The sequence below is a fragment of the Leptonotus elevatus genome, chromosome 7 (genome assembly GCF_054856555.1).
Source record: "Leptonotus elevatus isolate MCC_2025b chromosome 7, RoL_Lele_1.0, whole genome shotgun sequence".
NCBI classification, from domain to species: Eukaryota; Metazoa; Chordata; class Actinopteri; order Syngnathiformes; family Syngnathidae; genus Leptonotus; species Leptonotus elevatus.
In genome coordinates, this window is record NC_141245.1 from 12155723 (window position 1) to 12182734 (window position 27012).

General features: G+C 38.0%; 1 protein-coding gene across 1 annotated transcript; it reads left to right on the plus strand.

Moving 5' to 3' along the window:
- Window positions 1-7605: 7605 nt before the first annotated feature.
- LOC147170977 (cholinesterase-like) lies at window positions 7606-19411 on the plus strand. Its single transcript, XM_086081407.1, has 10 exons — window positions 7606-7711; window positions 8767-9072; window positions 10352-10577; window positions 13211-13340; window positions 13448-13599; window positions 13810-13996; window positions 14868-15178; window positions 15408-15617; window positions 16024-16181; window positions 16364-19411. Exons 2-10 carry the CDS (start codon window positions 8775-8777, stop codon window positions 16459-16461), a joined length of 1770 nt encoding a protein of 589 aa, XP_085937533.1. The 5' UTR covers window positions 7606-7711; window positions 8767-8774; the 3' UTR covers window positions 16462-19411.
- The last annotated feature ends 7601 nt before the right edge of the window (window positions 19412-27012 follow it).

Genomic DNA, 27012 nt, shown 5'->3' on the forward strand with positions numbered 1-27012 from the left:
TCTCATCCTAAAACAGACATAATATACAAGCCATACATTTTGACAGTTTCATTGAGCTTTTTTGTTGCATGGGAAACTACTGCCACTTCAAGAATTTCCTTCTGTGAGACGCTGATTGTTAGTATTAATAGAAACAGATGGTTGAAATACACCCAGCAACATTCAGACAATTACAGTATGGGTGCTCTTTAAATAACTTACTGTACATCTTAATGCGGTTTGAAGTGACTTCATTTTGAATGACTTGAAAGCCGTAGAACCTTTCCCTTCAGCACCAAAAGCAGATCCACCCACTTTCTTCTATTTTTGTCCCATGTGTTCTGTTATCTGTTTCTTGCCTCCCACCCATGGTCTTTTCCTGAAAAACCTGTTTGTGTGTGTGTGCATGTTGTTTTACCCAAAGGCTGCCCTGAAAATAAAATTAGACTGTATTCAGTATATGAAAAGTGGTTTGCTGTTGAGATCACTGATTAAAATGAGCCTCAGTTCATACGAACAGGTTTCAGAACAATTCAATTTAACAACTAGAAAAATTATCTAGGTGTAACAAGTGAGGTTTGAAGTCTGTTCTGGTGTACAAACACGCGGCCTTCCAATCTAGCCTTCAAATCTGGCCTTCGTTTCCATGGAGACGGGCCCTGAGCGAAGGCGGCTTCCCAACCCTTTCGTAGCCTACATTGCTCCGGTTTTCTTATACGCTGACTCATCCGTAAATGCCAATAGCTGTACCAGGGGTTAACTTAAATGATGGAGGCGGACACCATTTTTAATCGGTGCTACTCGGAGGTCAATAGGGCCACACACTTCCAGACTTCATGTATAACAAAACAATAAATAAATATGGACAAAATGGCAAAGTATGTGCCCTAAATATATTTCATCTGTCATAGCACATTTTCAATGCATGTATAAAAGTTCAAGCCCTCAACAACAAAGAGTTTAAACAATAAAAACAAATAACCTCATAGGCTAGTGTGATTTTATTTGATCCGTCAATGCAAAGTGCTCTCATTCATAAAAATTGCCTTTCAAGGATGGCTCAAAACTGCTGAACAGCAAAGAAAAACACATTTTCTGCAATTTGTCACAAAAATAAAGTTAATCTGAATGCTAGTATTATTAAGGTACTGTTAGGGCTACTCACACTATTTCATAGGGCAGTATAAGACCCGGTGCAAACACAACTAACTTAAATATTCAACTTTTGTTATTTCTTCTTCTTGTAATGATCTAATATGCATATTTTGAGTTTGTAATTATAGTTCCATTGCACCGCTGTTGCCATTGCACTGTTTTTGCACTAAAATAAAAATTTTTAATTTATTATTATTTTATGTAGGCCAACAACTTACTGTATGTATAATTGTATAGTTGTGTACTTTTGTTTTTACTTAAAATGATTGACTGCATGAATTTATCCCAATTTTGTTAGATTTATTGATAATATGATGCTGCCCTTTTATGTTTATGTTTTAGTCTTGCTGTATGTTGAGGACCACAATGGAAATAAGCCCTTGGGCTTTATTGTGTTTTGTCCTCAGTGATGCCTGACTGAGTGAAAGTTTGATTGTGCTGTCTTCTGTGATATCAATCAATCAATCAATCAATCAATCAACACATGCCTGCCATCTAGTGGCTAATGATGCTTTTACAACTTAAAAGTACAGGCTACTGTAGAACCCCCTTTATCTTAGGGGATTATTATTATTATTTTGTAAACCCAAAATATTCTACAAAAAAACACTCATCAAACTCCAATATACATACATTAAAAAAACAAGAAAAAAAAAGAAACAATATATTTTTATGTATTTTATAATTGAAATTTAGAATAGTATTTTGGGGTCCACTTTAGAAGAGGAAACTACTGTTTATAATCCCAGCCACCCCCTCATACACATATATTATAATTCTAAAATGAAATGATAGAAAAGAAAAGCCATTTGAGTTACGTTTTTTTTTCATTGGCAACTTGCAGAGTTGCTCAGAATAAAATATTTTAAGGCAAGCAGTTATTGCCTCCCCTGCACAATCACACATACACAAAACTAACTATGCTTGGTATGTTCGGAGCATGGGACAATTTGTGGCTTCAGTGGTTTCCATTAGGAGTTGATAAGATTCAAAATGGGAACAGCTTCATTTAAATCGCGTAGGCATATAGCTGCCTTGTGAATTTCCATTCACCCCTCTCTGATTCTGCTGATAGCTACAGTCAAATAAAGATGCATGTTTTTTTTTTAAATTGGTTTCATCAGATGACTCAACATGTATTTTCCTTCACATATACAGATCGTCAAGATAGTCTGTATGTAAATGAGAATCTACTGTGTCAAAAAGCAAATGCATTGTCACGGATAATACATTTTTGCCTAATTGTGTATTTTTCCCTTCAATAATATCACTTAGAACTCCACTGGTTACAAATTAAAATACACAAACATTGTTAAATATGTGATGCAACAGGAACATTCCTGAAAACGGTGACATATCTGACTTTCTTAACGGATCTGTTTGAATGTGATATGAAGTATTCTGCAGGGATCCCAGTTCACACCCACGGTTGACATCCCCTCTGACAAGTCACAGAAACTTAAAACCTGCTCCCTGGATCCTACAAATTGCCCCTCTGCTCCAGTGTGTGCTTGCTGTGTTCATTCCTGCAATGCGTTAAACGGATAGGCCAAATATTGTAATGATGTACAAAGTGTCAAATGCATTGTGAGATTTGTTCAAGCTGTACCAACGTCAAGTTTTGTAATGCGTATGGAAATTTCCCACTGAATTCTGATGAGACCATGCTGCAATGGGTCTTGCCGCTCCTCACTTCAGTCCAAACAGCAATCAAAACCAGTTGCATGGGGACCAAATGCGTACTCAGGGAGACCGGAATCATGCAGAGAGAAGTAATAGATGCTGACGTGAGAAGCTCAGAAAAGTGAGCGTGAGAGTAGAGGAATGAAAGATAATAGTGGAAAGGTAGTAAGAAGACAGGCAGGAAAAAGGTATGGAAAATGAATAAGAACATAAACAAGTCTCCAAGCTTCCTCCCCTTCAATCTCATATATAAATGTGATGGCTCTTCTCCCCATACAAAACCCCACAGGCAATTTAAAGAAAGTAGGGCAAAATGAAATATGGCCGCAATATAAAAACAACACTTCAGACACACAGCAGCCATATAAAGTGGTAACCTTTTGTGTGTGCAAGTGCACACATGAGCAAGTGAGGAAGACAATTGAGTTTGGGAAAGGTGTGGGTGCAATGGGGCGTTATATGGGTCGCAAGGCAATTGTTTTATTAAGATTGAATAGAAAGTAGAATCTTAAATGAAATTTTACACTACTGAAATAGTTATATAATCGATCATGTTTCTTCCTCTTTCTATCCCTCTCATGCACATGCCCACACACAACCTACACAGAAAACTCTTGCTTTGCTGCAGTCCCACAGAGTACTGTAACCTTTAGACACCATCATACTGCACCAGAAGGATTACATCTCTCATAATCTGTCTGTGACATGTATGTGGAACATGATGGCTGGAAAATGAAGCTTGACCCAAATAAGGATGAAGGCACAAGTGCACTGGCACTAAAACAACATAGATGAACTGTCACAATGGCCTGTGGCTGTCACTTCACCTATTTCCTAGGAATTGTAGTCGGAGGCATGAGTGAAGTGGACGATACTTAAACTACAAATTTTATTTCTTAGGTTTTTAGGAGTTCATAAAATAAAATGCAACTTTTAGTAAATCAAAAAATTTATAATTTCGGATATCGCCCAATTAGTTCAAAACATTTTTGTTCGTATTATGCTCAATAATTATTTTAGTAAAAGCCTATTAACTGTTACAGTTAATTTTGTACAGTAAATTTGACTCGATTTAGTGTAGGACCAAATAGACTCAGTTTTAGAGCAAAATTTATACTTGGAAGAAAGTGAAATGAAGAATTGAAAATAAATAAACAAATAAATAAATACAAATATCTTAAGCCTGGGAGACTGCCACATTACCACCTGAGCCATGCCACACCTACTGTTTGCTTATATCCAAGAAGGGACTCAACCCTTGAGTGACATAAAAAAAAAGAAAAACTCTCTTCCAAGTGTAAATTGTACTCAATCTAACCTTATAGACTCAGTTTAGGGTAAAATGTACTCTACAGAATTTATGTTGTCAATGTTTCATTGAAAAGGAACATAATATAGGACATGTACTTTTGAATTGCTTGGATTCAAGTTGACTGAGTTGATGACTGTGTCTATGCAATTTTAGAGTCATTTTGCTTATTTTTCTCCAAATTTTTTGGTGCGAATGACCTCCAATTTGAAGTTGAAGCTTCAATAAATTGTTATTTATGTATTGTCAAGAGCAAATTGAAAACAAAACCTAAGCTACACACACATCAATGACAAACATGGCTTCTTTGTTCACCCATGTCATTTGACCCTGTCAATCTCCTTCTACTACTTATTGTTATAGTATTATCTCATTAAAGGGGTGTTCTGACATTCATTCCCCCTGTTTCTCAGTTCACCAGCTTGCAAGTAACATCTGCCAACCTCTCGCTCCCTCCTTGTTCTCAATCTAGCTCTTATACCAATTAGGGAGGCTCCTGTCACAGGAGGACAAGTGCTCTATTACCTGTGGAGATGACCCACTCATGGGTTAATTTGGATTGTGTGTGTGTGTGTGTGTGTAATAAGACGTGACTTCACTTACAGTAAAACTCAAGAGAGGAAGGGGTGCGGCAGCTGTTTGCTGTCTCTTACACGCAGCTGCAATACATTTCCTCCCAAGAGCTGTCTATCATTGCACAACTGGGATTTTGAACAACAATACAACAATAAAAGCATGTCTTTGCTGCTAGATCTTGGTAACAAGAAAAATTGTTGAAGTGAGTCGAGGAGCTTTACGTAGACAAAATCCATGCTTTGTCGCAATCTTGTGGCATCTTTCAGCTAATTATGAACCTTTTAGAGTAGGCTGTACTGTAAATTAATTTTCGGAGATTTTTTTTTTATTTAATTTGGGTGTCAAAATAAGTGCGTTAATTTTGAGTTATGCCCGCCCCTTACTTGGAAAACCTATAGTAAGGGACACTGCAGCAGACACTTCCACGTCAAAAGTTAGCAGTATTAAATTTAATAATAATGCATATATTTGTGGAGACTGGGGTCAAGTTGTATTTTACAATTTTAAAAATGTGCAAAATTCCACAAGTTACTTCATGTTAAAGATAGATTGCTCTCAATATGAAAAGAAAAATGCACTGAGCTGTCACCAACATCTTACAAATGCAATTATGCCATCTGTCCATCCATTCATCCATCCATCCATCCTCTACCGCTTATCCGAGGCCAGGTTGCGGGAGCAGCAGCTTTAGGAGGTAAGCCCAGACTTCCCTCTCCCCAGCCATTTCAACCAGCTCCACCGGCAGGATCCCAAGGTGATCTCAGGCCAGCCGGGAGACATGTGTCCTGGGTCGTCCCTGGGTCGTCCCCGGGGCATCCCGGCGGTGGGACATGCCCGGAACACATCTCCAGGGAGGCGTCCAGGAGGCATCCGAACCAGATACTCGAGCCACCACAACTGGCTCCTCTCAATGCAGAGGAGCAGCCGGCTCGATTCTGAGTTCCTCACGGATGGCCGAGCTTCCCACCCTATCTCTAAGGGAGAGCCCGGACACCCTGCGGAGGAAACTCATTTCGGCTGCTTATGCCATCTAATGGCAGAAAAAATACCTCAACACAAATCAATATCACACTTGTTTTTCTACAGTACAGTACATCTTTTTATTTTTAACTCAATTTTCTGAATTGTTATGAAATTAATGTATCAATGAATAAAAGATGCAGCCATATTTATATTAGTTTAACATTTTTTCCCACTTTTATGTTGACAAGACTATGAAAACTCAGCAAAAAAAAAAATACTGTACACACTACTGAAGTCATTTAAAAGTCAGTTGAAGTCAGTTAAAAAATGTAATCGCCTGACACCCCTAAAATATTTTTTTTCTTTACAAAGGTCTCAGTCTGCTGAGTTTGACCAGTTGTAAATCGTCACAAACACAAAGTCAATCAGTGAACTGTAGCCAGGGGTGTCCTGGTGCCAAGTCCACATAAGGACAAGGTACAGTATTCATTCATTCCTGACATTCCTGAAGAAGCTGAATAACAGAGCATCACTTGGGTCGCTCCCATTCGTGTCATTCTGGGTCTAACTGTCAGTTAGCATGGAATCCCTCAGCTGAAGGAGGGAATCCCTAATGGGAGGTTTCTTCCCAGAAGGCTCCCTCCCACAGGTGGTGAACTATTGGAAGGGGGACCCATGTTTCTCTTTTTGGACTTTCGTCATTGTTTCATGCCCAGCCACAAGAAAGCTCCGCATCAAGTCCTACCATCAGGCAAAGGTCCCTGAGAGGGGCCCTGGTGACCAATGTTGGGCGGAAAAAACCTGAGTCCAATCTTTTTCATCATCATAAGGGGAAGCCAGATCTGTCCTATATCTGCATACCCATTCATTCATTAATTTTTTGCTACTGTTCAACAGGCTCACCCCCGCTCCCTGCTCATGGGTTGAAATAGGGTGACACAGATTGGAGACTGGCACAGAGACAGGAAAATACATCACTGCTTAAGGATTCCAGATGTTTTTTTTAAAAAGTTTAATCTTGGAACGCTCAGGGAAATCATCAACATGCAGGAATTTCTTGTAATAAAAAGCAAGTGGAATTTGGTCAAAACTCAAAACCACTATGAATGAAGTGTAATACATGGATGAGGAGATGAGAGACAAAATACAATCATAAGAATGTAAAGCTTAAAACATACAACAATTATGAATATTTATATTGAATTAAAAAGCAGACTTGTTTTCAAAGCTTGTTTGGTCTATTGTTATTATTGTTTTTTAGTTACGGTTACAAAAGTTAAATATAGAGCCTCACACACTGTAATAAAAATGCAAATAAAAATGAGTGTTAACTAACACATTGGATGGAAATGTAGACACACAGGTCCATCCAATCCTCGCTTGACCTAAATGATTTTAAATTTGCTATATTCATTTTCTGGGCCATTTTCCCAATTGTGCCACTTAATGAGTTTATAGTATTATAAATATTATCAGTAATAGGATTCATTTGAAAATGTGTTTGCAACCACATATGGCTTACAGTCAACTCATAGACCAAAACAATAGAAACACTTGCACAAAGAAGCAACATTCAATATGATATGTTGTATCAAATAAATTTACAACACTGTCAAAAATGTATTGGTACAGTATATCCCGACCCATAGGAGTAATAAATGAAGCATAAAAAAGCGACCCTTATCTTTGAATTCATTATCTTTGAACTTAATCTCCTATATGGTAATTATGTTAAAGATGAATTACACACCCATCAATAAAAAAAAAAAAGACGATTCTTTTTTTCAGGTGTGTGTCAGTTCTGCAGGATGGGCCTAGGCAAAGCTTGCACACCCTTGTTTACAGGGTTCAACTGTTCACGTTACTCTCATTATCACGCAGTGATTCTAACACTGCTACTGCTGCTGCTGGGGTGAAGCTACTGTATGACTCTGGGAGGGGGGAAGTCCACAGACGCGGGACAGGGACTCAGTGATTCCACGCCTTCCTCATGTCAACAACAGCGTACTCATCCACTCCACGCAGAGTCAAACTGCAACTGACAAGGTAAGACGTCACAACACAATTTCATCAATAAATCCGGCGTGCATGTTTTATTCTAACGTGCATCATTGCTGCGTGGCATTTGCACCTTTTACATGTGACTCGTGCGTGCATGAGTGCGTAATGTCCGCTAAATCGGCGAATGTTGGGATTATCAGAACGCACTGCAAAGAGCAACGTGAGGTGCTGGCACATTGCACGCACGCGCACACCATCTGAAGTGTCCGAGTGCGCTAGTTGGCGCACTGTTGCGTGTGTTCAACTAACAACATTTACAGCATTAGGCTATACTGCAAAGTTACAGTTACATTTTGCTTAATTAGCAATGCATATTAATTTATTTGCCTGCTTTAAATAATAGCATTTCACGCAAACATATTTTATTACTTTTCCTCCAGAGAAGAATGCCTGTTGCACAAATAGATGTAAATGCTCATGCGTGGAAGTTAATGCAGTGTTGGAATAAAAACAGGGGAACCTGTAAATGCCTAACAAATCACTTTACATAGACAGATCAGCCATTTTGTTCAAAATGGACACTGTAAGAAACTGCATTAATTGTGAGATTAATTGTCCAGGCAATTACATTTCAACATTCAGTTAATGAGTAAAGAAACAAGAAGACAGCATGAATTAAATTTGACTACAAACATGTATCAGCATTGAACATTCTTAACATTCTGACAGCACAACTGTAAAAAAGAAGTACATCTGTTTTTAGTTGACTCTGAGTCAACTTTTAAAAGATAATGTCCATGGGTAGACTCAACGTTATTTATTTATTTAGCAATCCATCCATTTTCCGAACCGCTTATCATCACTAGAGTCGCGGGCATGTCGGATTATTTATTCATTTATTTGTTTTTTATATGGGCTGTATTTAATATATCATATTTATAAATATTTATTTAAGTAGCGTCACAACAAATAACCCAGTTTCATGTTTAACATTGAATTGAGGTCCCACATGACATCATGCTTGACATAAACTTCTTCCAATTATTTTAGTCAGAAATGTAATATTGCCTCTCATGCATGTATATTTCTGTTTCTTACAGGATTTCCAATGGCAACATACACGGCACATAAGACATGTGCTCTTCTTATACTACTTTCAATCCTGTCTGTGTCACTGACCACACAGGAGGACCTTATAGTCAATACTATCAATGGGAAAGTCAGAGGAAAATATCTTCCCGTGCTCAGTGGTGATGTCCGAGCCTTCCTTGGAATTCCATATGCCAAACCACCTCTTGGCAAACTGAGATTCAGAGCTCCAGAGCTTGCAGAAAGATGGGATGGAGTGTTAGATGCCACAAACTATGCAAATTCTTGCTACCAGATTCCAGATACATACTACCCAGGTATGACAAAATTTCTCTCATGTTTAGTGACTTCTTGTGTTGGCACTGTAGAATCATGGAAGAACATTTGGAAGGAGAATACGCAGTGGGTGGGAATTGCATAGTTTTCCATAGTTGTGTTCTTGGGTTTCATGCGATGCTGACATTTTGACATATACTGTTTATTCATATTTCAAAACATCATAACAGTCATTTGGAAGGATGTCAAAATAAGACTACAAGTCCCATTAAGACATCTCTAGAAAAAAATAAAACATAATGTACAGTGGAGTGAAACGTGATTCATAGGAAGATGCACCTTGACTTATAGTAAGACAAACAATACTATTTCATTGATTTCCTTACCACATTGCTATTGTCTGCCGACCTGTCATGGTGTTCCATAGATCTTGCGTAGTCAGCTAGAATAACTCACCTGTGACTCTAATGAGGACAAGCACTGCATAAAGTGGATGGACAGACTCTTACTTACCTTAATTTGAGCTAAGTCTGCATGATGGTCACTTGAGACTGTATCATATGGCCTTGTGTAGTGGTACATTATCTTCTAAGCCAAACCAAATTTGCGTTAAGGTTATTTTCCCGGTGTGCAGTATTTTGGAATAAAAACAAGTTCTTATCCATTTATGTAATACATTGAACAGCTTCCTTTCCCCGTGGCTATAAGCACACCTGTAGCATTTGGGGGGCTTTTAGAAAATGTAGCTTTCATATTGTATCATATAGAACAAGATAGGCTCCAACCCTTATGTGGACAAGCAGTTAAGAAAATGGATGGATGGATTATAGAACAAAATTAAGTATGTGATTGAACGATTCCGAACTGATGGAATATATGACCAAAACACTATAATTACTTACAGATTTGTATCAGTGTTTATTTATTTATTTTATCAGCTGTGCATGTGTAGTCTGACAAGCCAAGCCTCCTACTGTAGATGGAACAGGCTTGGGTCACGAATACATTGCTATTTATAGACACAACCACCTGGCAAGGTGTTTGGAAATCAGATCGTGCTAGCCCTATTTACATTGCAAATGGCCAAAACATTCTCCAAATATAGATTTGAAAACCAAATTAGATACTCTGTTGGCAGAACCTACGGATGCCAGCTTTGTATACATGCTCATGAAATGAAGCTCTTGAACTTATGACTAACAATGAAGTTCACCTCCATACATCTAAGAGAAGAGTGCCAACCCCCGTAGCGGTGTTTGAGTCGCTCTCACTTTTGGATTTGAGCTATGATTTATGCATTTATTTTTATATTATTTACAGGTTTCAGGGGTGCAGAGATGTGGAACCCAAACACCAAGTTGAGTGAGGACTGTCTATATCTAAATGTCTGGACCCCTTTCAGCAAAGCTAGTCTGAGTCCACTGGCTCCTGTCCTTGTCTGGATCTACGGAGGGGGGTTTATTTCAGGAACGTCCTCTCTGGACATCTATGATGGCCGCTACCTGAGTAAAGTTGAAGGTGTCGTTGTGGTATCAATGAATTACAGGTGAGGGCTTATTATGTAATAATAATAATTTACTGGGGGGCGGGGGGGGCATTATTAGTGTAATGGTTCTTATACAGTGGATTCTGTTGCTGCTGGCGTAGTATAAAATCCTTCTCCATGATCCATTCACAACAAGTTATGCAAAAAATAAATAAATAAATAAAAGGAACATGATACAGGAGGAACCTGTTTCCTCATTATCTTCCAAATGCATATATGCCATTTTGCAGGCACATTTTAAAACATTATTTGCTATAGTCTTGGTAAGAATTATAAAGTGAAGACCCCTTCCAGCATGGCTGTTCCCCAATTACAAAAGCAAGGTCCATAAAAGCTGCACCACAGAACCTCAACCTAAACTAGAGTGACCAAACGCCCTCACTTTTGCCCGGACATGTCTTCTTTTTTTTTTTTTTTACAGACTGTCTGGGCGTATGTTTAAAAAAAAACATTCATGGAAATGTACGTTTTTCATTGTGCGACAAATAGGCAAAGTGTACCTGAGTCTTCATATGCTGTCCTGAACTTCTTCATTGCCCCAGCAGTTTACCTGGCTTGTAACAGTCTGCACTCAAAAACTGGACAGCGTGGTTACAAATGAATCCCCACCCTCCCTATAAAAAAGAAAAAGAAGAAAAAAAGAGAAGGTTGATTGCGAGAGAAAGAAAGGTTGGGCTTACATTATTATTTGTTTATTTGTCAAGAAATACTTCAAATGAGTTTTATGCTTTTTGTTTTATTTTTTTATTAAAATAGTTATAATGTATGGCATCTTAGTATCGTTTAAGTATCTCGAGGCCCGGGCCGAGTGTCCTCTTTTTTTTGTGGGGGGGTGAAAATATGGTCACCCTATAACAAGGGTGCTCAAGTTCGGTCCTCGAGAGCCCCTATCCAGCCTGATTTACACGTTTCTCTCCGCTAACACACCTGATTCATGATCAGGATAGTTATCAGGCTTCTGCAAAGCTTGTTGATTAGATGATCATTAGATTCAGCTGCGCTGCAGGAAGGAAACATGGAAAACAGGCTGGATAGGGGCTCTTGAGGGCCGAAGTTGAGCACCCCTGCCCTATAACATAAACTCCCTCAGGACTTTTGGACTTACATATAAGGTATGCATAGAGGCAGCCACTCTTGACTAATAATGACCTTGATGACTATAGAAATTATTTCAAAAGAGGAAGTGGAATGCCTTCTTCTTTGCCATGCTAACAGTGTTTGGGTGCTTACTGAAACCAAGTCATGATGGTGATAGACAGACAGGACCACCTGTCACTTTCTAAATGGAGAAAGTCATAGGGAGGCCACGGAGACTCAGTCCCTGGCAGGATACGCAGTCCGATATCCCCTTTCAAATGCCCTTGGTCTGCATTCTGCATTCTCTGGGTCCACTCTGCTGCACTAAACTCAGCTTTACCAATACACCATAAATGTTCTGCTTCATAAGAGATACTTAATTTAGATTGGTTACCCTGGGTCAGACTCATGGGTGAAACCTTGATTTGGGATATCTCCAGTGCCAGTTCCAAGTCTGGATAAATGGATGGGTTGCATCAGAAAAAGCGTCTGGCATGCCCCGTCCAAAAAAAGAAAAGAAAGGAAAGAAAAAAGATCATGCAGGTGAAAGAAATGACTCGTTTGATGAGCGCTGGTGAGGTAAGTTGAAAGAATAGGGATCAAGAGTGGCTTGCTCGTGTCGTAGAGAGATTGTCTCAAATCTGTCCACTTCCACTTTTGATAACTATTTTCCGTGCTTCTCTCGACTTGTCCTTGATCAAGTAACTGAGGCCCACGTTGCTGTTGAGGTTGCATCATCAACGTGTGAATGTGGATTAACTATTTCCTCCATGGCCACATTGGTTGAATGAATGAAAAAGGAGACGCTATAAAAGGGCTTTGATGATACAGTATTGTGAGAAATTAAGTGTTGTGTATTGTATGCCATTTACTTTTTCCATTACGACTCAAGGAAAAAGAACTGCAGGTCGACTTGTAGTTGGGGGAGCAAAGTTCGCAATCAGGCATGTCTTTTACTGATGCATTTTCTAAAGAAAATCACTGGGTTATGTACTGGCCACCTATGAATAATGTCAATAAATTGATGCTCAGGCTATCATTAACTAATTTGATCCCAAAAACATATAAATAAGTTCTATTTTAAAGAATTTAAGTGTCCCAAAGACTTATTTATACATTTTTAATGTTTTTATTTATTTATGCTAGAGCATACAGAAGCCTTTGATGCAGCCTCTCAACTGCAAAGAACGGTTGAAGAAATGCTAGTTATTACACAAACGGCCAGCAGTTGTCAGCAGAGCAAAAGAGATCAACCAGGGCCATGTTGCAAACAAGCTAATTTACTCACAATTCTAAATATATTTGTGAATAATAATGAAACTTAGCTATATTCTAATGCTAATTGCTGCAAAACGGAAACAGATAGAAATATCGACTCTAATCTTTCTTTTGGTAGGTTCCATGTTTTTATAGCAATAGAACAATATATTCTGTGGGCCTTGCAAAATCTGTCAAAATCCAGTAAAACAGCGTGTGAAGGGGGTTGCTTCCGTGAAAATGGCTGGGAGTGAATGAGTTAAATGTAGTAATTAACTCATTTGAATCATTGATTTAAGAATTGGTGCGCTTGGCTTCTTGGCTTTGCCTGACACCAACATCCAAGGCAATGCAGGTCTCCTGGACCAGCGCTTGGCCCTCCAATGGGTAGCCAATAATATTGTCGCTTTTGGGGGTGATCCTTCACAGGTAAGGATTTTCTTTTCTTTTTTTTCTTTGTTATGTAATAGTAATTAAGTTGCAAAGTTGTCTTAACAAAAGTAATGCAAGCGGATTCCTCTTGCTGTGTTGCACAGGTCACAATTTTTGGGGAGAGTGCCGGGTCTGCATCTGTCGGCTACCACCTCCTCTCCCCCGGCAGTCATGACCTTTTTCAAAGGGCTGTCATGCAGAGTGGTTCCCCGAATGCACCATGGGCCTCAGCCAGCAAGTCAGTTATCTATGAAAGGTAGTGAAAAGTTTTTCTTCGTTCAAACCCGGTTGGTTACTCATCAGTGTGTGTGTGTGTGTGTGTGTGTGTGTTTTTTTTGTAACCCAGTTAATTTGCAAATATATTGTTGCAGATTTCAAATCTGTCACATTTTCTAAGAATGTCGCTTTTCGCAAGACAGCAAATCATTAGTATGTGAACCAGCTACGTTATTGCTTTACCATCCAGGTCCATGAGGTTGGCAACATTAATCGGCTGCACCACATCTTCTCCAGCTGAACTGGACGTCTGTTTACAAATGGCTGATCCTTCAGTGATAACCTCAAAGCAATTTGATGTTCTCACAGAGCCTACTCTACTGCCCAACCCCTTTGGACCTACTGTGGATGGGGACTTCCTACCTGATAAAGTTGAAGTAAGTCTGAGTCTGTCATGTCACTAAGGGTATGCCACATATACTATTTTATGATTCAGGTTTTACAGAAAGACTGTAACATGAGCATTAGTGATCGATTTTAAGTTAATACGCTGCTTTGAGTCTAGTGATGCTATCTGTTAATGAGTATAATATGAAAAATATATATATATATATATATTGGAGAGTTCAGCTTCTGAAACTAGCGTACATATTCCGCTAGGGAAAAGAGATGGGATGCTTTGAAGTTGTTGGCACTACAAAAACACTCATTAATGAACAATAGTCATATGAAGAGGAATTTCTTTGTGCATAAATGATCTGTAGAAAACAGACAAACCACAAACAACCACTTTTGTTTTTCATCTGTAAACCATCCTCACAGGATTTATCTTCAAAGTTAGCAGTTGACCAAATTTGACCTTCATGCAGCAATTCATTCCAAATAAGAATGTATGCAGGCAGGGACTGGCCCCCAAATTCAGCCAAGAACTTGAGATTGAGGGATGCCTGGTGCGCAGCCGATGGTGGCTGATTTTTTTTTTGTGTTCCTCCTGTTGTACTGCATGGCTCAAATACTAACCAGTGAGCGGTGACACTGATTTTAGGTCTCGTTATTTGTGTGGCATAAACTAAAGAGAGTCAGCAAGCAAGCTCTGCAGAAACCTTATAATGATCCTGATTATTTGATTATGCTGTGTTTGAGGACCAATATTTGACACCTATGCTCTAGGTCGTACGTAATTGGTCGGCCATTCTGTAAACTCTGTGTGGACAAATATCGGCTTCATAGTAGAATAGTATGAATGAAAAAAAAACCAGAAGTCACGATCTAAAAAAAAAATGCTGTATATCATTTTTTTCTCTACAGGTGTTGCTGCAAAGTCATACACTTCCAAAAAAAGATGTATTTTTTGGATTAAACAAGAATGAAGGGCCCTACTTTTTACTTTATGGGGTGCCAGGATTCAACTTCACTGGTGAAAGTCTCATCACCAAGATGGAGTTCAGGGAAGGAGTACGGCTAGCAATGGCAGGCTCGGACGCTGCTGCAGAAGAAGGAGCGATTTTCCACTACACTGATTGGACAGATGAGCATAACAGGATGAAAAACCGGGACTCCCTGGGGAATCTGGTTGGAGACAGACTTTTTGTTTGTCCTTTGTTAGAGTTTGCTCACAGGTAAATTTGAGCGTGTCAACAGTATTACATTAATGTTGGTGGACTTGGTGATTAGCGTGTATGTCTCACAGTCATAAATTCTGGAATCTAATTTTGTGTGGAATTGCATAGGGTTAGGCATAGAAAACGGAAAGGTTTTTGAACAAATGGCTGTTTAGAGAGGGCAGCTAAAAAAATCATCCAAATAATGATAAGTAATGATAATAATATTATTGTTTGTTTCCCCCAGGTATTCACAACAGGGTGGTAAATCATTCCTGTATTTCTTTGACCACCAGTCTTCCATAAATCCTTGGCCGGCATGGATGGGTGTTTTACATGGTTATGAGATAGAATTTGTGTTTGGAATGCCACTGAATGTAACATGGGGATACACGAAGACTGAAGTGAACATGACCAAGAAATTTCTAAAACACTGGGCCAACTTTGCAAGGACGGGGTATGTATAATCAAATACGTAATGGACGTACATACTCCTTAGTCACTGACTCCGTGTCATCCCGTTGCAGCACATGTATTTAATGTATTCAAACACCTAATCATGCATTATGCTTCATTTAAACATTTGTGAAAAAGTCAATTGTTCTAAAAACAACAAGGAACGTCTAGGTTACTAGCAATGCAACATTTATAGTTATTGCCTAATCAGTTGTAGCCGTGACAGCAACAATTCAGACCACATAAAATTATACTGCAGCAAGGGGGATAAACTTAGACTTTCTTCATTAATCTTTTACCGCATTGACATTTAGAATAAGGTGTCCTTAAAGTTGTGTAAGTGTAATTTGCCCTGGTAGTTTTGTGTGTGTGTGTGTCAATTCTTTTTTGTCATATTTTCTACTTAGAAATCCAGGAATTGATGGGGCTTCATGGCCCTTGTTCACCCCTGAACGCCAAGAGTATATCACGCTGAACTCTAACTTTCCAGAAAAAAGAAGGATGTTGAGAGCCAGCGAGTGTTACTTATGGAATAAAGTGATTCCTGGAATACAAAAGGTTTCAGGTATGACATTTTCCACAATTTATTAGCGCACCAATCATCAATCAGACCACACATCTTTTAACCTTAAGAGTCTTGGTTTTACAAAACAATGTTTCATATTTATAATTCATGTATTGTATTATATTATAGTTGATCACTTATTTGAATCCCACAACTCTATTTGTTTGTGTCTTTGTCCACAGATGATCTAAAGGCTTGTATGACTGCAAATGGAATAATGCTCCACTACAGTTGTATGTTCCTTATCATGTCATTGTTTATCACATTAATCTGTTTGTAAAGGGTACAGGAGGCAAATCTGTCTTCCATATAGCTTGACTGTCAGATGCCCATATACCAAATACGGGGGGGAACAGTGCCTTGTCGGAGGGTCGATTACCTATTCCGGATTGGTTGTTGGAGAGATGGTAGTCTGCTTCCTGAGTCTTGAGCGAGCGAGCCCACCCCCTCACAACTGACAACTGTACCTTGCCTGCATGCCCACATAATCTATTTGTGCACGTGTGTGGACTGTGTTTATGAGTAATGCTTGCAACAACAATTTCCAGCAGAGTTAATAGAATTTCACTTCATGGGATATACGGCCTCCCCCAACCGGTCCTTTTTTTCTTTACGTCCATGTTTGGCAGGAGCAATGTCATAAAATATAATATAGGCTATAGAATATGATATATAATATACTGTACTATGCTATACTAGACTATATGTTACTGTAGTATAATATAATATAATATAATATAATATAATATAATGAGTGGAGTGGAGTTTGAAGTTATTTTAGTCCTTGTAAAAAAATTTGTTGCATCGGATTTTGTTCCGTTCCACTGCAACTGTAGAGGTTCTTTGTCAACTTGTGGCTTCATTTAAAATAATCTTATTCAAACTATTAAACTGTCATTTGGTTTATATTTGTATGTAGGTCCAAGCCCGATTTTGAAGAAGTGTTCGTCATAAAATAATATCTGAATCAAGTTGTTTGAGGCAGCTGAAGTCAAAAAGGTAGGGAAACATTTCGTGTTAGAGCAATTTTAAAGTGCTTGTTAAACATTCAAGGATAATTGTGCTGTATGACTAGAAGTAAGATTTCCATTTTGGAATGATAACATACATGTACCCACTTACCTTACCTATCTATTTTCCTGACTGGATTACTCTGCAGGGAATACTCACTATTGACTAGAACTTTTCTTTTCTTTTTTGTCTCGAAATGGTGCGATGAATTGTTTACAGTGAACAAGTTGTGTGAACAGTTGTATGTTTTGGAGTTTTCTTTATGACAATAGCGACAGTCGTCATTACATTTTTGACATGTCTGAAATTAAATGCATTTAACATATTTTGACCTGAACCTGAGTGCCATTTTAAGTGTGGAAGTACACAATCTGGATACCTGCTATTTCTGCAATTTCAGTTTATATCTAAAATAAAAAAATAAAAAAAGATGAAGAGGTAGAGGTTCTGAATGCACTGACGCAAACACTCTGGGCTCTATATTCGTATGGTGCAGCTGGGTTTGACTGTAAAAACATGGGTCTATTTCACAAAGCAGGTTTAGTGAGAACCATGAGTCAAGAAACCCTGAAATGTGGGAACCTCTGCGTCTTCCGTTTCAGAAGGGGAGGTAATTGAAACCAGAGAAAAAGAGGTAACTCTAGCCTGTTTCATAAAAAGAGGTCATTTAAGCTCTCAGTCAGTTACCGTAGTAACACAGTCCATGAACCTAACCTTACGATTGACCCGACACCCGAGCAACGTTCTCCCACGCCGCCTTCCTCTATGGGGAGCCGCTGCAGTGTTGCACTTTTTTTCTAAGGACATGTTCAAATTCGCCATATGATTGCATTAAGATGTCTAGTTGAGAGGGGTAAAAAAAAAAAAGTTTCCTCGTTGCCATGGTGACTCGACAAATCGGGGTCCCATTGATGTAATCTTTTTAGTGTAGTGGTAACGCCAGGTGAAACTACTCCTCTGTGTTGATATAACTACCTCAAATCAGCTGTCCTGGAACCGAAAACGCAGAGTTTCCTCTCTCAGTGTATGTCAACTCGCTGTTCGGGGTTAGTCTTGGTGTTTGTTGAACATGCTTTGTGAAATCGATCCCGAGCCTACATCATGATTTTCATGCTGATGCAAGCCTTGTTTGGCCTTTTTGGGAGTTTGTCTAAATGTTCTGTGCCATGGAGGGTGTTCCTTCGACAACACGTGACATTCGGTGGCTAAAGGTGACTAAACTTTATGCCTGCTGGAACCACGTCTAAATATTTGCGCAGGTAGTGTAACACGATTTTGATGAATTTGGTCAGCGCAAAGGCAGACAGATTCTGCGCTCCATGGACATGTGTGGTGGATGCCATCGTATAACAATCGTAAATACAACAACAGTGCGGCTTGAACCCTCTGAATCATTGTAGAATTTAATCCATTGAACGCATTATTATTGTCATCATACAGTATTTATTATTTTTAAAATCACTCCACTAGCCGCAGCACACCTATATGGAATTTGACATTTGAAAGGCGGTCTCCAAGTGCCCACTTCACAGATCTATGATCTCCTTGGTTAACTTTACATCAACTGACCATGGACGTCTGGTTGCAGTTCTTTCTAAACATACTTTGTATGGACTCCAGCAAATCAATTTCTGTTTTCGTCATGACAAGGACTGCACTTCTTTTGTGCCGATTTTAACGAGAGTGAGAGGAGCTGCTTCGATTAGCGGTCGAGTCAGCTGTGTTCATGCCCACAATGGCACAAAACTGTTTGTAACTGTGAAAATACCAAATACCAAAACCTAGTCTAGCTTTCCCCTGTGCAGTTTTAGATCACTACTCATGCAATACTTACACTGGGAATGAAAATAGAACCTTCTTTTTCTTTTCTTTTTTATATCAGGGAATATCTGTATTTTTACTAATGCATTAGTTTCTATTGGTAGTAATTGCATTTGCTTATTACAAGAAGACAAGCATTAATCAATTAGTTAACAATAAAACAGAAGTTCTGAAAAACTTGAGTGTTTCTTAATAAACTCTTTTGCTTTGATCTCATATTATGTTAATGGTAAAATATGTCTTATTTTATTTTTATGCTTAGTTATTTTTCTTTGTGTGAAGACGGTGTGTTTGCCCCATAAGTAGTCATGTTTGTAAAAAGCAAAGAGCTTTGTGATTCCAAAGTTAACATCTGTAGATATACACATCTCATTATTTTTTATTATTGTCTGTCATTTTCAGTAATGGGAGTTTAACTTCCTATTTCTATTGATTGCTTGTATTATGGCATTATCAAACTTTAGTTAGTTCTTAAAAATTCATAAAGCGGACATTTCTGGGGGTTTTTTGGTGTGTTTTTTGTGTGTGTTTTTTTAGGAGAACTGTAAAACTTTTTTTTTAATAAAATAAAATATATGTAAAAAAAAATAATGGATAAAAAGAGGATCCCGGGTACATATCCGGCTCACGTGGTTGGTACATGCCCTATCAAATTTTATTAATACGAGTACACTTATTTTTTAATTACAAAAATATGAGAGAATGATCTATAATAAGTAAAAAAAAAATAAAAAAAACAGCTGCTGGGGGACAGATGTCAAGGTTGAGTGGTGATCAACAAATCTGACAGTGACACATCCATTAATTAAGGACACCTCCCACACGTCTACTGAAATTAGCATTTACAACCCCCAGGCATAGTTAAGGCGGAGCATGTTGTCAAAGGCTTGGCAGTGGACATTATAAGTGATTACCAAGACCGTTGTTCCAATCAAGCAGACAAATGAGAAGTATTCAAAAAAAGCAGGGGTCAGTAATATCATCACTTTTTAATATCATATTCATTATTCTCACGTTTAAGAGCCTGCAATCACCTAAAGTACATTGTAGACTTGACTGAAAACTACAAATATATTGTGTCCATTATAAATGTGAGACTGTCAAATACAGTTCAGCATTAATTTGGTTGGCTCATTGTGAAATGCTTAACTGGCAAAAGATTATTATACGAGTGCCGATAATGTGATAATGTTCTGCTTTGGCTGCAACATGTATAGTTTAGTTGCTTTCTAGTCCGTGATGAGAGCAGCATAAATGAATAAATGAAACCGGTATTTTAAAGTGAGAGTGAGCTGATTCAGGGTCAAATGCTTTTAAGTTGAGATAGCTGATAGGAAGAAATATTAATGCTAATTTAAAAGCTTGCCCTTTATGGATTTGCAACAAAATTTAGTGAAGGAAAGATTTTATGCTGTACCTCAATGTGTTTGAGTGTGTGTGGGTGGGTGTGCTTGTTTGTGTGTGTGTGTTGGGGGTTGGTATTCTATATATTGAAGAATGTTGCCTGCAACCATAAAATACAAATGTTATGCTTAAGGCATTTAAGATTATTGAAATAAGGAGCTGCTTACACAATAGCATAGTGTAAAATCATCTTCTTTTGGGGGGGGAAATAATGTCTAATGGGCAGCTCATGGCCAAACAATGGATCACAAAGCATATGAAAATACAGAGAGATACTGTGGAGTGTCCCACATAGAAGGTTACTTTCCACTTGCTACCCTCTTTATTTCTTACTTCATGTTATGTGTTGTGCAAAAATAGCAGCTGAGTGTAATGGAACAAATGTCGAGCCCTTGAGGGGTAGTGGATGCTTTTTCTTAATGGTAATGCCAATCAGTCCACGGGAATCAACAGATTTATTTATAAAGCGATTTATCAGCAAACAAGAATCCAGCACCAATAGAGGACAAAGACATAGGCTACAAATACATCTGGCAGCAAGGGGTGAGGAAATGCACTCTCTTAAAGCTTCCTGCTCAGATCTAGGCACTTTAAACAATCCGGAAATGGAGCAGTGGGAACAAATTTAATGGCACAGTCGTACAGGCGGTGCAAAGGTTGCGACTCGGTCTCACCTTAATTTACTGTACCGTTGCACTGGGTAAATTGATTGGTTCATTAGACCCAGTCTATGGAATAACCAACTAGGACAAACAGCATGGTAGAAGGTATTCCGATTTTCAAGTTTAGGAATATCCCAATTAATGTTTGGGTTCTGCATGTTAATCCTAAAACTACTGCGTAAGACCCAAGGTTATTTTAGAAAATTAATTCAAAAAATTATTTAGTTAACGAAATAAAATAAAAACAAAAATGCTTTTTTTTTAAAACAAAAACTAACTGAAACTACGTATTATGTTTACAAAACTAACTAAAACGAACTATAATTATAGCAAAAATGTCCATCGTTTAAGTCTTTGGTAATTAATTTAATGCATGCGCCTTTGGGGATGATTTTAAATGTGATTTTAAGTAGATTTATTTTGATATTAACCGGAATAAGGACAAAAGTGACGTCATCTTGCAGCAGAAATAGAAAAGCACCTTCAGATGACGTTGCTCCCTATGGTGTTTTTTAAATATTGCGCACAAGTAATACACATTTAAAAAAAATAAAAAATAAAACTAATACTGTAACTAACTAAAACTAAAAATAAGCCTTTATGAAATAACAAAAATTAATAAAAAAGTAACAGAACCACCTTGAAAACTAATTAAAATTTAAAAATCAAAACTCAAAACGAAATAAAAACTAACTAAAATGAAAAATTCCCAAACTATAATAACTCTGGTCAAACCGGGATGGCATGATGACAAAACATCTTGTTTAATAAAGATTATGAGAGAACTTCAAAACTGTAGAGTAGACTCTATCATATGAGTTAGTATTAACCAGCAATCCACAAAATAGTCATCAACACTCAAGTTTATCAAATATGTTATTTCAACACTCACACCATTGACTGATATAACCATTTTTTTACCCGATGGATGATCACCACAGTGGGCAACTTGGTCCAAGATGTGTGTGATGACCTGGCACAACTGTTGGTGACCTGGGGCCTCATGTACGAAGACTTGCGTGGCTTTCATACTAAAACATGGCCATGTCCAGAAAAACGTCACATGGACAAAAAAATCCAGATGAATGAATTTGTGCGTACGTACGAATCCAAGCACATTCCTTTCATACATCTCAATCAATGCGGAAATATTGGCGTACAAGACTCCACGCCCGCACATAAAAATGCAAATTAGTATAAACAGGGCTTGCGGGTGGGAATGATTATGATGCATGATAAGATAATCATATTATAAAGCATAAGCACAAATGAAAAAAAAAGTGAGCTGGAGATGCTTGTAAACAAAGTAGAGGCCCGAAAAGCTCTGATTTTTTGGCAGGCTGTCCTCAGAAGTCAAAAACAATATTTCTATACAGAAATGCAATACAGAAATCAGAAGTTACTCAGTTACGCAATAGTTTTAGGAATTTTTCGCTGGATACATACTGAAGTAAATATTGGTATGACTATTAAATTTTACTGGAGTCATATTATTCTAAAGCAGGGGTCAACAACCTTTTTGACCTTGATTGCTACTTTTGACTGATTAATCATTCATGCAAACACCAATTAGTATGATTCATTCATTCATTCAAAAAAAGTGCTCAAATGACCTGTAATTGTTATTAATAATGATATTCATCGAAGTGAGGACGCTGATCATGTACAGTAAAGGGTTTCTCTTAATCGTTAGTAGGAATCATTTAACAATTTAAGAGACATAAATATCAATATTCAACACATTGCAGTACAGTCAATCTCTTTAACTGTTTTCATTTTCAAACCATTACTTCTACAATATTCCTGGCAAGTCATACCATCACTGCTTAGCTATTTGTAGAAAGGCCCGTGTGCTTCCCATATGGTGCTTGGGGTGACCTGGTGTGGACACCATGTTGGTCAGCCCTGTTCTGCAGTAGGTACTCTCATGTACTCTACCCATTTCTGCAACTACTGTATGTGCCCTTTTAAGGTTAGAAATCCCCTGTGAGCTTTACCACAGTGTTTCTCCACAGCAATGTGGAAAAAAAGTGTTCCGGAGGATTTCAGTATGGAGTACAGCAAGGTTATTGTGTGTGCGTGTGTGTGTGTCTGGGAATATGCTAACATCGTATAAACATGCCTTTGTGTGTGGGTGGGTATTTAGTGGATGGGTGGTCTGTTTTAATTCAAGCCTATGAATTTTTAAGTGAAATGTCTGTCCATCAGCCTGAGGATAATAAAAGCTAAATTTAAAGCCTCTTCGGTCCCCGGAGCACGATGTAAAATTGACGACAAATTCATTCAGTTTTTTTTTCTTAGTTTTCATTTGTGTTAATCTGTTCTTTCATAGACTCAAGGCCTGATTTATTATTTTTTTAATCTGCATAGACCAGGGGTGGCTAAATTCGGTCCTCGAGAGCCCCTATCCAGCCTGTTTTCCATGTTTCTCTCCACTAACACACCTGATTCATGATCAGGATCGTTATCAGGCGTCTGCAAAGCGCGCTGATGAGCTGGACATTAGATTCAGCTGCTCTGAAGGAGGGATACATGGAAAACAGGCATGATAGGGGCTCTCGAGGATCGAACTCGACCACCCCTGACGTAGACTCTGACCATTTTTTTAAATCTGCTACAGTATGCCTAATCACATAATCATTATAACTTCTAAAAACAAAACTAAGTTGTTGTATATAGGCCTACTGTACTTGAATCATCACAGTCAGAAACTCATTTTTCACAAATGTTTAAATAGTCAGGTCATGGTTCTGTTATTGATTGATTGATTGATTTACTTATCATTCATTCGTACAAATTATTGACAAATCTAAAGTGTTGAAAATGGCTTCTTCTCTTTGACAATGAATAACTGATGCAGATAACCCTAGTGAGGACATGTGGTAAAGAACAGGGATCGGTAGATTCATTGTGAATCGGAACTGTTTTTCCCAATTACTCGTTAACGACACTGTCCCCATGCCAAAGTCCTGTCTTGTGTATCTCTATCACACTTATGGCTCCATTCCAGTAATATCTTCTAATTACCAAGATAGCTGTAAAGCATTGTCATTCAAGGTCACTATGTTTTAGCCTTGTCAAGATGAATGTCCTTGTTTCTCTATTATCAGCAAATGACAAGTGGAGGGAGGAGGAACAAACATATTTTCAGTGATGTGCTGCCAATTTAACTAACCCCAGCTTTTTTAATATGTATACAGTTGGTTTATTTTGGATTTAATGATTCATCAATCACGTTATCATTTAGTGAAGAATACGTCATTTGGGGGTTGCCAGGTGACTGGGTGAGATCATATCACTCCTTCACCCCAAGTATAGTTAACTCAGATGAGGTTTGTGTTTCCCGCCCACGGTCCAGAAACACCCATGGGATATTTAATCACTGGATTGGGACGGGACAGGATAAACAAAATCTGATATAAATGCTGATATAAAAAACGGGAGCAGTACAGGAGTGCGAGTCATCCTGAGCGGGAGCAGGAGTCGTTTTCAACGGGACAGTACAGGATTTTTGTTTTGTTTTTTACTGTGTTTCGGCAACGGGAGGGGATGGAATTTTTATCTGTGGGAGGAGGAGAGAAAGGGAGAAGAACCCCACACCTGTGTCACCCTAATCTAGTCTCTACAGTAGGATGGTGTCATCATTTTTTCCTGATTCTCTTTTGACCGATCAACAGACTCCATGGTGTCTTGCTTCACCTCTCAGGTACCATGATGCAACTGGGGCTGGTGCCAAAACCAAACCAAAAAGTGGTACAATCAGATTTCTTCTGGCACTGTAGATGCAATTTGTGGGGGTGTATTTGTGAGAAAGATACTGATACTGTACTCTGGAAGTAAACTCATTATACCATGCATTTTAAAGAATGATTTATGATGGAGCTTTGGCACAGACTAAACAGCCCTACAAGCAAAATTCAATACGCCAGATGCTGTTTGCATTTACGTTTACAATGCGGAGGGTGGGAGGTAGGGTTGTTATGCCAATGATGTATATGGCTGGCGTCGGCCAAAATCAGCACTTTTCAGAAGACCCCAAAAACAAGGGTTTTGTTCATCCATTAACTTTGTATCGTCCAAGAGAGCAAGATGTTTTCAACACTCTTGATGGGTCAATCATTTGTAAAAATAAATAAATAACACCCGTACACGTGAACTGACCAATGGTATAGATTTTGAAATATGAAACAACTTACCAAATTACCCAAATAGTTTACCACTGTTGAGTTGAGTTACGTTCCAAAACATACCTACCGTTGGTGAAATCCGCAAAGTAGTCAGCATTATATTTTACATTAATGATATATGGTTTAAGACTGTAAAGCCCCTCACCACACAATTTATACACTTTCCTCAACTAGGCATTAACACATTTATCTAATTTATTTCTTGTTTAAACACTCTCAATGCTCAAACCTTCATAGATCTTAAAAAATAGGTACACTACTGTAAAAAATACTAAATTGCACAAAAAAAAAAATCCATAATATAGTGAAAGGTGAACCGTATTAGAGTGAGGGAACACTGGTCATACGAGGCTGGGGTGCGGGTGTGACAGCTTTAGACTTAGAGTTCCCTCTCAGTGATTTTAAATCAAACAATACACAAAATGGCAGTCATTGCATATAACCTACAACATAAATTACATGCCAATAATTAAAAAAAAACTCCATTCACACCAAGGAGCTTTATCTCTTCTTCTCATTTTCATCTTTTTATACCTAAATTACTTAAAGATTCACATACAAAGCAGTAACAAAAAAAACGTGTTTTGAGAGAAAAATGTGCATTTTTTATTATTACTATACAGTAGTTAAACTGCCAACAAATAAATTCTTCCTAGTTTTCTGATCACAAAATACAGTAAACTTATCTTATTTGGGTTTTCATATGTTGTTAGAATCTGATTTTAAGAGTCAGCAACTACAACCCTGCTCGGGGACAAAAAGAAAAAAAAGTATGTTGCTTATTCATACAACGCACGCTCCTGCTTTCATCCCCACACCCAAGCACCCCCACTCTCCATTACTCCTCTCAATGCAGTGCTTTTGCCAAGCGCCTTAGTGTTGAGCTGCTCTCCTTTCAATACCGCTGATTAAAAATGTCTGATGCATCAACACGACTAAGCAGATTACAGATTTAGTTTCCCGAAGCAAAGGTTTCTACTAGGGAAAGAAGTTAGCAATATTGGAGCACATAGGACAAACTCAACTATGTTACTTTTAGTTGCAAAGCACATCACTCTGATTACATTTTCCTCTGCGTATAATAATCACTTGACTGAATGTAAAGGTGCTGGTTTGTAAAATGACTACTGCTGTCAAAGTTAAAGCATTAACTGATTAATTAATCACAAAAAAATATCGCATTAATCATGAATTAACGCAGCTTAATCGCACTATTAATTTTGACCATAGATTATCCTTTAGCGTGACAGCGGATGGCTACGTTTACGGTAGCACAGGTTGTTTGAGCAATAAACATAATTATATGCATTCAAGTATAGCATTTAATAAATGTTTGCATATGGCATTTAGAATATTTGTTCATGTCAAAATATTGGGGTCATTTTTCCCCCATTTTAAATTATGCAAGTAATTCATTGATTAGAAAAAGAGGAGGATGAGCGTGTGCAGTGGATCAAAAAATGCTGAACACGTCCTCATAATATTAAATGTCAAAATAATTAACACATAACCGTTGCTCTTCAAATTTGACGGGGAAAAATATTGATTAAAAAAAGCCTTTTTTTATTAAGGGATTAATCGTGATTAATCAAAATTCTAAGATGTGATTAATCAGATTTTTTTTAATCGTTTGTCAGCTATAAAAATGACACAAACAACTCAAGTAATACATATTCCTTTGTTGTTCTATTTGCCCCATGCCAATGTGTTTACCAAAAAAAACACATTATTAATTAATTTTCAGGC

Coding starts and splice junctions, on each gene's coding strand:
- LOC147170977 (XM_086081407.1), top strand. CDS start 8,775: ATGGCAACATACACGGCACATAAGACATGTGCTCTTCTTATACTACTT. Junction 9,073..10,351: donor TCCAGATACATACTACCCAG/GTATGACAAAAT, acceptor TATTATTTACAG/GTTTCAGGGGTGCAGAGATG. Junction 16,182..16,363: donor TGGAATACAAAAGGTTTCAG/GTATGACATTTT, acceptor CTTTGTCCACAG/ATGATCTAAAGGCTTGTATG.